The following is a 16084-nucleotide window of genomic DNA, read 5'->3' as shown; positions in this document are numbered from 1 at the left end:
GAAGACACAAAGAGGGGGGCATTAGCAACCCACAGCCTCTCACTCTGTCTCTCTCAGTAGCTTCATGTAGCTGGAAGAGAAAAGAGGTACCAGGACTAAGCCCTGAGGGACCCCACAACTGAGAGTCTCTGGGGAGAAGGAGCAGACAGCCAGCTTCACCTGCTGGCAAGGAAGAGAAAGGGAAGAGGGGAACCACTCTACAGTGATTCCACCCACCCTTGATGGATTGTGTAGCTGTGTGAGCAACACCTGGTGATCAACAGCCTCCCAGAAGTTGAGGAGGATCAGCAAAGACATCCGGCCTCTGTCCAATGTCCTGACGAGTTCACTGACCTCTGCCCAAAGCTCCCAACTGCTGGACATAAAGGGGGGCAATAAGACCTGCCGCTTATATCGTTCGACATTGGAATGCTTTAGCCACATCTCACTAATGCCTGGTCTGGATGCATGTTAACTACTCTGGGTGTCAGAAATGGCAAGGTCAGTTTCCATTTGTTCCAGGATCACAGGTGCATAGAGACAGGAAGGACCAAGCTCTACCAATGACCATGGATCTCTGTGGAGATTGGAGGAAACTAAACAAGTCCGGTGTGTGGCCTATCTGAATCTCAGTGATGATCCTTGCTTAATCCCCAGAAGGAGGAGAAAACTCCCAAGGTCCTTGCTTGTCTCTACTCCCTGGAGACTGAGGAGACGGAATTCTCCCTTGCAGCCTGAATGAGAATCACTATCACGAAACATTTAATCACATTTATATTCCAAGACTGATTGATCAATCCCTAACTACTGTGATATCTAGGCATGAACCCCACAGTACTGAGAAGGAAAGAAACCCCTTAGTGTCCCATCAACTGTCTATTTTTAAAGTCCTAATAAGGTGGATTGTGCCTTGATGCCCCATATAACTGTACCCTTTCCCCTGATAAAGCCTTCCTGTTCCTAATCTCAATCTCCTCCACTCCCTCTCCCTTGCTCAGATGATGCGGAGTGCCAGCAAGTCCCTCAATGGTGTCATATCTGTCCTTTTTATTCATTGCAGGGTTTATTTTTAGCCTGAAACAACTGCTTCCTAAAAATGGAGTTCCTAATGACACAGGAGCTGGGCAGAGCTATGTAAGGTATCCAGGGCTTGGCCTCGCAGCTTCTCCTGTCTGTCTCTTTGTCTTCAGCCCAGGACTGCAAAGTTTGCTGCTTCCCACTGGAGTGGATCGATCATTAGGAAGGCAGAGGAAACTTACTCTCAGTTCAAACTTCACCCTGAGACGTTAGTTTCTGCTGGCTCCTTTCCCTTCCCTTCACAGAGACATAAGAAAAGACACCCCACACTGTCTCCCAATGAAGATAGCTTGCTGGCTACTGGCAGGTTTTTACCTGTTCTTCTGCTGCAGGGCTGAAGAGGGCCTGGACTTCCCCACCTACGATGGGAAGGATCGGGTGTTTGACCTGAACGAGAAGAACTACAAGCAGGCCCTGAAGAAGTACGATGTGCTCTGCCTGCTCTTCCATGAGCCTGTGGGCTCAGATAAAGTCTCTCAGAAGCAGTTCCAGATGACAGAGATGGTACTGGAGGTAAGTGCTGGTGCATGTCTGGCTGCATAGGTATTTCAGCCAGGGTTTACTACTGCAGTGCAGTTTGGGGCAATCTGGACTAGCCAGGGGAAAGGACTCAAAAGGTTCAGGTGGGACAGATCCCCAAAGTATTGGGTTTTGAATTCAGCTGAAATCCTTGGGTCTGGAAATCTCATGAGAATAGGTTTTCCAGTGCTGCTGTTAGAATTTCTGCATCCATCCAAAAGCAAGAAACATTTTTCTACAGAAACAACAGAAAACAAGATGATTGAGCTTTCTCAACTCTCTGGAAAGAGTTGAGGCTCCAGTTTGAATACTGGGCAAATTTTCAGGTCACTTCATATTTTATCCAAGCTGTTTTGCCTGGCCATATTTTGGACTTGAACCCCATTTTCTAGCCCACTAGGAGGGCTCAGCAGAGCAGCCCTTACTAGACAGTGCTGCAAAGACAATACTTGGCTGACTTTTTAAAAAAGCTCTCAGTCCTTGCCAATGCTTAATCCTTTGTGCTCCCCTGACATTCAGTTGTCTGCCTGGAGTCTTTCTGTAGCTTCTTGTTAGTTTCTTCAGTATAACTGTCCACTTCTGAGCTGAAGAATATGTGATTAATTTCCCAGCAAGGAAAGGTTCTAATTAACTGATCCTTTGTAAAGGGAAATGCGGTAAAAATTACATGGTAGATTTGTAGCACTGGCTCCTGCTCATAAAGGTGCCAGTAAACTACTGGATCATATTGGGGTGGGGGGCACCTGAATTTAAGGAGGGGGGGGGAAGTGTCTTTAGATATTCATTTTCCACCTTGCTTGAGGAGGCTCCCCCAATCTCAGCTCGGAAAAAGTAAGGAGTGAAGAAGGGACAGTTACACTTTGCTTTCCGCATCTGGGGTTTAAATATGTTGCATCCTAATAGCATGGCATTTGAAAGCTAGAAAAATATAGAAACCCACTGAGGGTTCACTATCCTGACAGCATGTTCATCCAGCTTCAGAATGTACCCATACAACTTAACAATGAAGGTGACAGAAAAATTGAGGAGATTTTATTCACCTATCAAAACTATTACTTGCCCTAGGTGAAAGAGGAAGTAGAGTTCTCTGCAAAGCTGAGTGATCAGCTGGGTAACTTAACTGCAGATCTCTAGCTGAGATGTTTGTACTGATGCTATAATTGCATTGTTATTTAATAGGGTAGTTATGTGCTACATAAATGGCAATTGATTACTAAATACATATTTATGGAGGCTTGACAGAAGGTATCTATTATATATTCCAGGTGTTATTGCCTGCCAAAAATCTGTCCATGAAAGTCTGTCACTAGCTATCTTATTAAATGTGTATGTGAGAACTTTTATTTTGGGGGGGGGGGGCAAGGGACAGTCCAATGGTTAGGATATGATTAGCTGTGGACTCTGGAGACCTGGGTTCAATTCCCAGCTCTGCCACAGACTTCCTGTGTGACCTTGGGCTGGTCACTTAATGTCTCTGTGCCTCAGTTCCCCAGCTGTAATATACAGATAATAGCACTTCACAGGGATTTTGTGACGATAAATACATTAACGCATGTGAGGTGCTCAGACACTACTGTGATGGGGCCATAGAAGTACCAAAGATGGATAGAACTATTATTCAAAGTGCTACCAAAATAAAACATTTAAAATGTACTCTTAAGAATCTGCCTGTTGGCCTGAAAGAAGTGTGTTGGTGGAGTTTGTCTGTTCATAGAATGTTTTGGTGTCCACAGGTTGATGGGGGCTTGGAGCACACTGACATGACTTTCTCTGTGGAGATGGTGGGAAAGTTTTTGTTCCAACATTTTTCCATCAGAAAATGCCATTTGACTAACCTGAAATTCTTCATGAAATTGGCTCAATTTCAGGAAAATTTCATTTGGAAACAGATTGGAAAAAATGTTTTGAAAAGGTCAACACTTCCCCTTGTGACCTTTTCAGGATGGAAAGTTTCAATTTTTCCATTTCTAAATGGCTTTTTGTTTCAACATTTTATATAATAGATTTAAATAAAGAGTTGAAGTCAAATGAAACATTCTGAGTTTGGCTAAATAATTCCCCCTCACTCTCTGAATTTCAATGTGCAAAAAAAGTTGGCTTTTTGTCCATCTTGAAGATTAAAAAAAAAATTGCCGAATTTTTTTGTAAAATGGAAAATCCATGTTTCAACCTGTGCTAGTTCTCAGGTCTTTGTTGGGGGAAGTGGGGAAACATGGTTCTCTAACGGCCCCTGCTGTGGGGCACTCTGAGGAATGAGAGCAACTTCTAGTACGACATTGTGGTGGAGGAGAAGTGTACAGGGAAGGCGATGAGACAGTGTCACAGGGCTGGGGTGAGCAGAGACAGACTCTGCTTCAGAAAATGAAGTAAGCACCTGATTAAAGTTAAGTACAGGTTTAAGTGCTTTGCTGAAATGTGGCCACACTAAGCAGACTGGAGAGTAATACATTTTCAAGAAAGCCACAGCTAGTGTGACCAGATAGCAAGTATGGAAAAATTGGGACAGGAGGTGGGGGGTAATAAGAGGACTGTCCCTATAAAATCAGGACATCTGGTCACCCTAGCCCCAGTGCAGCCTCATGTGTACCTGCAAAGACATCAGCACAGTCTGATCACATATGTCCGCTCTGACACATTCATTTTCGGGGGGGTGGGGGGGGGTGAGAAAAAGTGCCTTGTGAACAAGCCATTGACTTGTTGGAGTAGACCGTGTGGAGGTAACTGTCGCTGGTCCAAGTGACCGAGAGGCTGACAGAGCCTGTAGTAGGACAATAAGTGTATATTGGAGCCTCCACAGTTTGCCTTTGTTTTATTAGAAGTGGAGGGGTCAAACCGGCAGTGGGTGGAGCTGAGAGCACCAAAACCCTGCCCACTCAAAACCCCTGAGCTCAGATACCATGTTTAAGTTGTGCCCATGACCAGTCAGACAGCAAAGAAGAGTAATGCCATAACCGACAGTGATGGTGCATGGGGATTGCTCATAGTAGCTTCAGGTCCCTCTTTGGGGTCCCTGGTGTGCACTGGGGTCCCGCATTGGAGTCTGGAATGTGCTGGGCTTCCTCACTGGGTCTGGGATCCTGCACTGGAGACTGGAGTCCTACTCTGGCTTGCAAAGGGGGGACTCCTGTTCTCTGGCAACTGCTACTCCTTCCAGATGCAGGCAGGGAGGAGGTACTTCTCAGCAGCTGTAGCTCTTTGGATCTGCTCTTGCATTTGCTGCCTGGCAGGGAAGGAACTATGACTCCCACAGCTTCCCCATGGCAGTGGCTGCTGGTATGGCACCTGGTGGGGGAGCAGCAGCTGGGGATCTTCTGCCAGCCTCAGGCAGCTGCACTTTCGATTTGTGCCACTCTCTCTGATGGGTCAATGGTGCCACTAGGGGCTGCAAGGGGGTGTTGCAAAATGGCAACAGAGTGGTGAGGGTAGGGGTGTGTGCCAGCTGTTTCTAAGCCCTGGCTAAAGGGCTCTTCTCTCTTGCTCTCCCCTTCCCCCTGCCACCATATTAATTATTATTGTTATTGTACAGCACCCACAGTGTGCTCCTATAAGAGCTGCCATTATGGCTGATCCTGGGGATTGAAGCAGAGACCTTCAGAGCTAAAAATATTAGTGTCTACAGCCTAAGCGAAAGAGCAAGGCTAGAGCAGACCCCTGTCCTCTGTGGCCTGGGGCCACAACACACATTGATCACTGGGTTACACTAGGTGTTTTACAGATAAGTCAGCAGAAAAGTTCCCTGATGATCTCAGGCAAAGTGCAAGACAATGAAGCTGAGGGGAGAAACATCCCCTGTCCTTCCCTTTCCTTCAGCACTCTTCCTTCCCACTCCTTCTCCTTGGCATCCCAACCTCACTTCCTCCTGTTTCTCCTTCCCCATTGCCTCCTCTTATGTGTTTTCAAAGTCTCCCTCCCATGTGAGACACCTGCCTCTGGACCCATCTCTGCAGCAAACATTGTAAATTGAATCATTCCTTCTTCCAGTGGGACAGCATCCATCCCTAGGGACAATAATCATCCGTAGGATTAGGGGCTTTGCTTCTAAAATGGGGGGCTTTAGCAAAGGAATTCAGGTTCTCAAATACCAACCAGGCAACGTGCAATCAGGCATGACCTACACCCCTGCTCCCCTCCTTTGTTCCTAGCCATGTGGGCATGTGCAAGATCCTTAATAAAAAGAGGCTGATCTAGCCTGACCATTTTAACTATCACAGCAGCAGCATCCGCAGGCTGAAGTTTCATGAAGCGTTGCCCTAGCACAAATAGTCTTATTGAAGTTAATAGAAGAGGACCATGCTGGTGCTTCCCATTCCAGAACAGGTCAAGCAACACACTGGCATTCTGCCTCTCGCAACAGCCAACACTCGCTGCTTTAGAACGCCTGTGCTCACAACATACTTGGCCAGTTCTGAAATACTTCAGATAATGGGCTGTTCCTCCTTCATACCTGGGGAGGTCAGCTCCTGAGATCTAATTCTCTGTCTCCTAGCACATAAGAACCCATGTTCTTAGAGATGAAAAGGCAGTTTTTGCATCTAGCACTGGTTAGGATTAACATGGGAGTCCCAGGGGTCAGGTTTAAGGCCCAAATGGGACAAGAGTTTTTGTGTTTGGGTTAGATGGCACTGAAATCTCACCAGCAGTTCTCATGAGTTTTGGGGCCAGGATAGTGGAAATTTTGTGAGATCAGCTATTCTCAGGATAGAACCACCAGCTTGGACTGAAATCCCTTGAGAACAGATGATTTGTGCGAGAACTCAGATGTATCTGAAATAGAAAATGGGCCTGTCATAGCCCTGGCTGTGCTCCCACTGCTAGACGCTCACCAGGCTTCATACACTGGACTTGTCAGCTTTTCAGCACGTCTGAGTCTTGGTAGGCTCCAGCTCTGTTTCTTTCCTGGGCCTCTGGCACACTTCCTGGACACAGATTGTCTGCTACTCCTTCATGGAAACCGGTTCTGCAGCCCTGCTGCCATAGGCGCCCAGGACTAGTGTTGATCCTCTCCAAGCATTCCCAGAGTTTGCTCTCCAGCCTTATGGGCATCTCTGGTTTTACAGTTCAGCTCTTCAGGGACATGTGACCGTGGAAGCACATAATAGAGGCTTTGCAAAGGGTTCCAAAACCAATTATTCTCCACATTAGCTAGCACAAGAGATATACAGATCTAGACAAGTTAATAAACTCCTGGAAGCATTTCCCTGCTTCAATTTCCTAACCATTCTTGAGCATTCTTTGGGCTCAGGTCAAAGTCCTCTGAGGAGTCCAGAATCTGCCCTCCCCTCCTGTGACTGCACATGGCTTCTCCAAATCAAGGAGTCTCTCTAACCTCTGCAGCCAGCTTCCTTCTTCCTCAGCTGGTCCTGCAGTTGGAAAGGACCCTCTGTTCCTCTCCCCCACCTAAGCTTTTCTGTGAAGTCTGAGTTTTTCAAAACTAGCACTGCCACCTGGTTTCTTTGTTTGCCTGTTTGGGGATTTTCCGCTCTCCAAACCTACCTCTGGTCTGAGCTGGGAGGTGGTCTGATATCCTCCTCAGTATACCCACTGTTCAGCCTAACAACCTCTTTTGTTGTTCTGTAGCTTTGTCCAAATGAGGGAGCGGTCATGATGCTGATGTGTCAGGGACCCTGTCGGCCCATATTTGAGTCACTACACATTGAGGCATTCAGTAATACAGCAATTTCCTAAAATTAACCAGAATTCATAAGTTGTACATACACTCCCCAGATCACCAAAAAAGCCTTCTGGCTTTGACATGGAAATTATAGGGGAGACTTCAGCTTTGAATCTGATTCACCCCGGATATTCAAAGGCACTAGAGCTTGGGGATCTAGATTTGCACAACTGTAGCCCAGTATTAGTGCACATAACATTAACCAATCTCTCTAGGCACCCATGTTGTACATTTGGTCCTGTCTCCTTCATTGACTGAAAAGGATATCATCCTTCTTCACTGACAATGAATATGCTCATGAGATGGGGACCTCAGTCCAGTACCCAGTGGACAAGTATCCACAGTACACAAGCCAGGTTAATTAGCACTGATTGGCCCTCTTGCTTGCAGCATGAGCAAGAGAGGCCAAAGACTTAATGGGCTACAGAGATTGAACATGCTTCTAACTCCTAAGGACAGTTCCTCCATGGCACAGATAAGGCACATGTATAGGGCAGGGTGCATGGAAGAAGCTTGCAGTGCTCCATTTGCCATCTCTGTTCTGAGGATAAAGAGAAGCTTTCAGAGTCCATGGCTGACAGCCAGTCCAGCAACTTTCATCAGCACTAAATTCATGAAAAAAGGGGGGGGAGAGGGGAGATCAGGCTCCAATATCCTGGCCCTGTGGGCCAAATGTGCTGCTCTCTATCCACCAACTACTGCATAGCAGAGAAGGAGCACTGATGCGCAGTAATAACACCTAGAGCTGTGTGTCTGTACAGCTCAAAGCACTTTATTTAAAAAAAAGGCAGATAAGCATCATTCTCCCCATTTTGCAGTTGTGTGAAATGAAGCCCAGAGCAGCCAAGTGACTTGTCCAAGGTCACACAGCAAGTCAGTGGCAGAGTCAGGAATAGAACGCAAGTCTGACCACATCTTGGTCTGTGCCCTACCTACTTGACTATTTTCCTTCTTTAAAAGGCAAAGCACCCTTACCAAGTCTCAGCAGGGAGTTTTGACTAGGTGTGGGGGGTTAGTAATACAAAACTCCATGCTTTGCCCCCATTCCTGTGTTTGAAAGGGAGAGAATGTGTGCTAAGATCACCCTCTGGTACTCCATCTGTTCATGGCCAGATGTCAAGAAGCCATCAGTGAAAGTTCCTTGTTGGCTAAAGCATTATGAAAGTAGCAATGACAGCCGTTTGTTCTGGGAGCAGGGAACTACTAACTCCAGGCCCTCTAGAGCTCTTCTCTCCAAGAAAGTTCAACATTCAGCAGGATATAACCAACACTATGCAGCTGCTACATGGAGACACTACAGAGCCCTAAGGGAGAAGGGCTTGGGCTAGTATCCAGACACTATGCAAAGCCAGGGCTGCTATGGAGCCCCAAGTGATCCTAACACTGGGTAGGCAGCTGTGCGGTTTGCCCAACTGGATAGCAAGCATGCTCTGGGGCTGACATGCAAGCCTATTAAGCCATATGGATTGCTTAATCTTTTTACTGTCCTCCCTTATAGCATCCATACAAGAAGATTTGAGGATTGTTATTGTGTCAATGAAGCCTAGAACATCTGTTGAGTCAGTGTGAACTAATGGAAACAGCTATAATAATGGTGGAGAGCTCCTTTTGTTCAGAAGATCACCAGGTTCAATCATCACTGGGATTTGCAGTCAGTTACTATCCAGTTTTTAAGTGCTCAGCCTTTCTGATTTTATGAATTTCACTGGTGAGGTGTACAGGTTAAAGACAAACCTGTATCTGTGCCATGCATGGGCTGTGGGTATTAGAGGTTTGGGGAGGCTAAGCCTCCCCAAATAGGGCAAGAAATGCCAGATGCAGCTGGAGAGTTCAGATCCAGATGTGAATTCTCCTAAGTCTACAGGAGTTTCAGATCCAGGAGTCTGCCTCAGAACCATTTCAGGTATCAACATAAAAACCCAAATTGTACCTGGCAGGAACAACATGGGGTCACAGCCCTGAGCCCTGCTCAGCACCAGCAAGCATGGACAACAGTGGGGATAAGCTGCACTGACAGAAGGGATGGTGCTTTATGCACCAGCCCCCTAGACACTGAAGTGCTGGAGGAGGGATTGCACTCCATGAGCTCCCACTGAACCAGGGCGACTGCACTGCCCTCAGCATGGACCTGTGCATTAATGATGGAATCGGGCCCGAAGTGAAAAGGAGACTCTCTCATACTTAGACAAAGCAGGGCAGAGAAAACGGGGCTTAGAAATGGCCTCATTGCCACTGAATTCAACCCCCTCCCCCATCTGTGCCTTCTTGCCTCAGTTCTCTTCAGAGCGGAGTTTAGTTTTGTGGGCCAGTTGCACGTTGTTAGGGCGATTGTGGTTTCAAATACTGCAAACAGAGCGGCAGGCCAGCATAGATAAATGACATGCCCAGCTCCCCATGGATGTTCAGTGTGTTGGCGGCCCAGCTCAGTCAGCAAAATAACCTTCCTGGTGATGCTACTGAGCAGTAGTTAAATGAAGTGCCAGGGAGCAGTGGGGGAATCATGCTGAGACAGGACTGGACCCCAATCAGTGTCCCTTTAGCTCATGGCTGGAGACTTGTGCCTTGGCTCAGATAAAAATACAAACCTAACAATGTTCAACCTTTGTGAGGCACCCAAAGAGCATATTAAGTTCCCACTGTGCAGAGATACTCCACGGCGTGTAATTAATGCCCACAAAACTGCATGCCAGGACTGCTAGCTGAGAAATCCACCTTCCGGGGGAGGAGGGGGGCAGCCAAAGAAGGGGCTCAGCCAGACAGTGACTTTTCGGTGTGGGCGTTTTGTCTTTCAAGGCCTGCTTTCTGATTTGAGGAGCTGCAGCCTTCTGGAGGGGAGCCTCAGTGCTGAGTGGCCTCCCCATCTGGTTCTAATGGAGAAAGGGGGCAACTGGGTGATAATTTGGCTCCCCTCTGGTCCCAGTGCCAGAGGGTATGATCCCCATTAGCCACTCAGCTGAGCCCCACCACCTCTGCTTACCCCTACCAACACTCCAAGACTCAGATTTCAGAAGCCTGTGGGGCTATCTTCTGCACAACTTCTCAACAGCCCCAGAGCGCCACTACCAGAGCAATGGTGACAGATGCAATAGATAGGCAACTGGGCACCACCCCACCAGCTATTGCTGCAGCTGGAAGGGGAAAGAGGGTCTCCTTCTGCCCAACAGGTCACCTCTAGTGCTGAAGGCAGGGGAAGCCAATCACTGGGTGGAGGCGTAGGTAGGGAGACAGTCTATTATCCTGCAAGGCTGCACGTGGACTCAAAACATTTGACTAAACACCCAGGTCTTTGGCCACTGCTCCAAACAGTTTCCCAGCGTTTTCAACACTCATTGACAGCCAGCTCCTGACAATCAACATATGCTTTCACATAGAGCAGTGGTCTCCAACCTTTTTATACTCAAGATCACTTTTTGAATTTAAGGGCAACCCAGGATCTACCCCCCCCTTACCTGAGGCCCCACCCCTTCCCCAAAGTCCTGCCCACTCCATCTCCCCTCACTTTCACCAGGCTGGGGCAGGGAGTCGGGGTTTGGGAGGGGGTGCAGGCTCTGGGTTGGGGCTAAGGGGTTCACAGTGTGGGAGGGGGCTCCAGGCTGAGCTTGGGGTAGGGGTGCAGGAGAGGGCTCTTGTCTGGGGCAATGTTGGGGTGCAGGGGGCAAGAGGGGGTGAAGGGTCTGGGAAGGACTTTGGATGTGGGAGGGACTCAGGGCTGGGGCAGGGGGTTGGGGAACTCAGGGCTGGATGTTGGGGTGAGGGGTGTGGGCTCCCACCAGGCAACACTTTCTTCAAGCAGCTCCCAGTCAGCGACACAGTGGGACTAAGGCCCATTCCAGGAAGGGGGCCAACATGTCCCTGCAGCCCCTGGGGGGGCACATGGCTCTGTACATTGCCCCTCTTTTCAGGCACTGCCCCTACAGCTCCCATTGTCCACAGTTCCCCATTCTCAGCCAATGGGAGTTACAGGGGCACTGCCTGCAGGCAGGAGAAGCAGGCTTGCATGTGCTGAGACCCCTGGCCCCTGCCTCCCCTGGGGCATGCTGGCTACTTCTGGGAGTGGCGTGGGGCCAGGGCATGCAGGGAGCCTGCCTTAGCCCCGCTGCGCTGCTAGAGATCATGATCGACTGGGAGGATCTCCAGGATCGGCCTGTCAATCACAATCAACCTGTAGGTGACCACTGGACTAGATGATCATAATGGTCCCTTCTAGCCTAAAAAATAAAATAAAATATGGAATTTCCTCACTAGCCATTCATTTAGGACAAAGCATCACTTTGTTTAATAATCCTGCACTCTAAAATGGGCTGAAGGCTAAAAATGGGAAACATCCTACCAGCCTCAATCCCAAAGCTCATTATTATCAAATGTGCACTGCTAGAAGCACATCTGGGCCTTCCAGTGGACTCCCATGGCTGAGATGTAGATTTTGCTCCCAGAGGCTGCATGCACTTGTAGCTGCACAGAGGTCTTGAAAAGAAATGGGGGGTGGGAGTGGGGGAGAAGAGGATTCAGGTTATTGGACCTGAGGTAGTTGAGTAGCATTGCCTTAAATTTGTATTCTCTTAGATAAGTCACCTTAGCATAGAGGAGCCACCGGAAGGGCAGGAATAACAGGGAAATGAAAAAGGGAGAATGCAGCACCTTGGGGAGGTTTCCCTTCATTCTCTCTCCTTCCTTTCCAGTCTCTTATTCTTCCAGCTATACAGACTGGAAAAGAAACTGCTTGCCTAGCAGGAAGCTAATAATGCCAACTCCTTCTCACAGGGTCCACTCACCACATGTGCAGGGGCGGCTCTAGGCATTTTGCCGCCCTCGCGGCGACTGGCAGAGCACCCCCCGTGGCTTGCCACCCCAAGCATGCACTTGGCGTGCGGGTGCCTGGAGCCGCCCCTGCACATGCGGCACCTCCTCCTGGCCACTCTGGGGAGTCCGCTTGTTTCAGGTCAGGGGTCCCCTTCTGCTCTCTGTTGCCACTCTCTCTGCAACTCCAGGTGCTCCTCCTTCATGACTTGACCTTCTGGGGTACCAAATCTTTATTACCAGCAGTCTTCCCATTCACTGCCCTACACTGCCACTTCCCCCGTGGCTGGCAGGGGAACCCAGGCCCTCTACTCCAGGTTCCAGCTCAGGGAGCCTGGAGTCGGCAGCCAAGGTCTGTTTCCTTTTCCCTGAGCCTTTCCTTACCTTCTGCCTCTCCACCCTTCCCTATGCTCACCAGCCTCATCACAACTCCCTGCTCCCAGGGAGTAACCATAGGCTAACTACCTCTACAGCATCAAACATACCTCCCTCCTCCCAGGGAGTGACTACAGACACTTCCCTGCAGCTTCTCAGCTATCAGTTCCCTGGCTTTATAAAAGCAAGGCCTATTCCCACACAGGTGAGCTTCCCCTAATTAGGGCTTTCCTCTCAGCCTTCAATCTCCCAGCTTGCAGCCTAATAGGCTGACTGGCCCATCTGGCCTCCATTAGCCCCTCCAGGATAAGTGTAGGGTGAACACCCCATCACCAGGGGCAGTTCCAGGCACCAGCACGCCAAGCCCGTGCCTGGGGCGGCAAGCCATGGGGGGCACTCTGCCGGTCGCCGCGAGGGCGGCAGGCAGGTTGCCTTCAGTGGCATGCCTGCGGAGGGTCTGCTGGTCCCACGGTTTCGGCGGATCTCCCGCAGATGCACCACCGAATCCGTGGGACCGGGGATCTCCCGCAGGCAAGCCGCCGAAGGCAGCCTGGCTGCTGTGCTTGGGGCCGCAAAATACCTAGAGCCGCCCCTGCCCATCACACTTCCCCGGAGATCCAACTTCATCACCCCTGTCCGTCCCTGCTGGTCGGGGAAGCTGAAAAACACTAGCATTACAGTTAGTGGGGCCCTGCCGGGTGAGGCCAAGGGAAGTTCAGGCCACAAAACAAGCTACCACCCTACAATGGGAAGCAGACAAAGCTGAGATTTCCCCAGGGCTTCCCCCACATCCCCTTGGCTTCTCTGCCATTTGAGAAAAAAACTGACATAAAATACAAGCCTCAGCATGAGCCTTAATATTTCCATCAGAATTATAATCATCCCTCTCTGTGAAGTGAAGGGAGACTGGTCGGCTGCAGATTTCAAGAACTGCCTTCCTCACAGTCTGCCCAGACAGGATGCCTCTCTGTCCCTCCTCTAGTCTATCCAACCTCACTTTTGCTGTTATACATCCTGAGATTTTGGAAATAGCCTTGAGGGCCTTATTAATCACTCAAAAGCTTTGAGCTCCAAAGCCTAAGCCCAAGTAGGTACAGAGAGCAGTCCCTTAGGCCCCAACAGCTCTGGAAAGGAGATATTTCCTCTCCCTGCTTGAGACAGAGATTCATGTTGCTGTTATTCCAGCTGTCAATGACTCAGAGTCATAGACTTTAAAGTCAGAAAGGACCATCATGATCATCTCAGTCTGGCCTCCTGCACATCACAGGTCTCAGAACTTCACTCTCCCAATATAGGCGCCAACTTTTCCCGGCACCGGTGAGTGCTCAAGCCCCCCTCGCCCCTGGCCCTGCCCCGACTCCACCTCTGCCCTGCTCCCTCCCACCCCCATTCCAACCTCTTCCCCAAAGTCCCTGCCCCAACTCGGCACCCTCCCTGCCCCTATTGGACTCCTTCCCCAAATCCCTGCCCCGGCCCTGCCTCTTCCCCGAGCGCACCGTGTTTCCCACTCCTCCCCCCTACCTCCCAGGGTTTCCCACGCGAAACAGCTGTTTCGTGGCGCAAGTGCTGGGAGCCAGGGGGAAAAGCAGAGACGCAGTGCACTCAGGGGAGGAGGCGGAATAAAGGCTGAGGTGAGCTGGGGAAGTGGGGGTGGTTGGGAGCTGCCAACGGGTGCAGCTCCGGAGCACCCACGGAGTCAGCGCCTATGCCTCTCAATCCTGTAATAGATCCCTAACTTCTGACTGAGTTACTGACATCCTCAAATCATTATTTAAAGACTTCAAGTTACAGAGAATCCACCATTTACTCTAGTTAAACCATCGAATGACTCATGCCCCAGGCTGCAGAGGAATACCCACTTCGTCAGACACAGCAGACCTGGAAAAGAATTCTGTGACCTCTGACATCATCAGCCATGAGGTCGTGCTGACTTGCCTATAAGAGCTAGGGTGTGTAGAAGGAATTGCTTTGGGCTGACTCCACTAGTTCCTCTCCAACAGATGCCAAAGGCCCATGATGAGCAATGTCCCTCCTCCCTGAGCTCTCAGCAGTGCAGCTCCATAGGTCTTTGTCTTGTCAGCCCCTTTACTCACTATCTGTGTAAGGTCTCTAGAGTAGTTCGTGAGGCACCATGAGCTCCATTTCCATCAGTGTGCCAGGAAACCCTGCTCCACATCTCTTCTGCATCCATGCAAACAATGCTGACTTCTAGTTGTCCCAAAGTGTGCAGGAAGTTGGAGTTGGTTCAGACTAGCCCCAGGGAAGATGGAGGTGATGCTGATAGGAACACAAAATGCATTGAAGTGGAAGAAGCTATGACTCTATGCTCCACAGAAGACATCAGCCCCCAGGGTTAAGACAGTGTGCCAGGGTTGTACTGGACTCCTGGGTGGTCCAAGACACTCAGATAGCAGCTGTAGCCTTAAAAACACCTTCTATCATCTTCCCTTAATCCAGGGCTGCCCCTGACCCTTTGACCCTCAGTCATCCCTTACCTGGACAGCCTGCATGGGCTGTGCCCTGACTAACTCAGAGACCATCTCTTCGCCCACAGCCTACTACAGATGCTGGGATCCATCAGGTTGTTCTGCCTGACTGAGAGAAGACGGAGACTCTTAATTGGCAGAGCAAGGAGTTAATGGCGGAACTCCCTTGGCTGTGGAACTCCCCACCACTGTAAATCAGGATGAGCCTGAATTTTGCAACCATCAGGGGAAAATGTAGGACTCATCTCTTTGCATAAGGTTCTCCCACAGCAACAGTGGGAGCAGAATGACATGGAAACAAATAACAGGATCATCCCATTTAAGGGAGGAATGTAATACTAGGGAGAGAGGAGTCCTCTCAGACACAAAGCTGCTATTCTGAACGCTGTATATAGCACCTAGATCCTATGGGGAGGGACACATTATGAAGGCACAGTACAGATAGGAGAGAGAGATGGGCTGTGCATTGCCAAATGTGCATGGAATGTGGAGGCTTGAGAGTCCAATCGCTTTGCTCATGCTCAAATCCACCCCACCTGCCTTGAACTCCTGCTGCACCTCAGGACCATCTAGCATGACCAGTTAGGTCCAGTTCTTCCAAGACAGCCTTTTTCCTCCCCCTCACCATGCAGCTGTTTTGGTCAAATTTCTCGCTGTTGAAGCAGACACCATGACAAGGGCTTGGGTGGGCCAAACCTTTAAGGGATCTGCTTTTAAAAGGCAGGGCAGAGATGGCTGTATTCATGCATTACGGCCCCCTCCCTCCCACGGTCCTGAGGCAAAAGGATTGTTGAGGTTAGAAACATTATCTGTATTCAAATCCCATTGGAATCAGAAAATACTGTAAGTGGATACATAAATGCCAGATACTGTATACAGCAGGGGCAGCCAGCCAAGGTGCTGTGTCTCTGGCATTCTCTGTGCTCTGATATTTGATGGTGGATCAAATGCATGGCACGGAGAAGGCCATACCTAGGCAATGCATCAGACTTCCCCAACCAGCTGGGTTTCGGGCAAGGGCAGTCAGGCTGGTCAGTTCCTGTGTAGCTGGCATTATGGAGAGATTCCCCAGTGCAGGACTCTGGAGTGCCGCACATGGGCACATGGTGTACGGCATACCTGACGTTATCTCAGTGTGACTGTTCCAGCAGAACAGTCTGCTTGCCTGCATAACTCCCTG

General features: G+C 49.5%; 1 protein-coding gene across 1 annotated transcript in view; it reads left to right on the top strand.

Annotated features, from left to right (window-relative positions):
- The first annotated feature begins 1123 nt into the window (after nucleotides 1-1123).
- CASQ2 (calsequestrin 2) overlaps nucleotides 1124-16084 on the top strand; it is a 50232-nt gene continuing 35271 nt past the window's right edge. The window contains exon 1 of the mRNA XM_030533780.1: nucleotides 1124-1569. Within this exon, the coding sequence (XP_030389640.1) occupies nucleotides 1336-1569 (234 nt within the window). The 5' untranslated portion in view covers nucleotides 1124-1335. The remainder of the gene's footprint in view (nucleotides 1570-16084) is intronic.

Source organism: Gopherus evgoodei, chromosome 1 (assembly GCF_007399415.2).
Source record: "Gopherus evgoodei ecotype Sinaloan lineage chromosome 1, rGopEvg1_v1.p, whole genome shotgun sequence".
In the NCBI taxonomy this organism is placed as follows: Eukaryota; Metazoa; Chordata; order Testudines; family Testudinidae; genus Gopherus; species Gopherus evgoodei.
The sequence above is the reverse complement of the archived record's forward strand: the minus strand, read 5'-3'. Positions and strand labels throughout refer to the sequence as shown.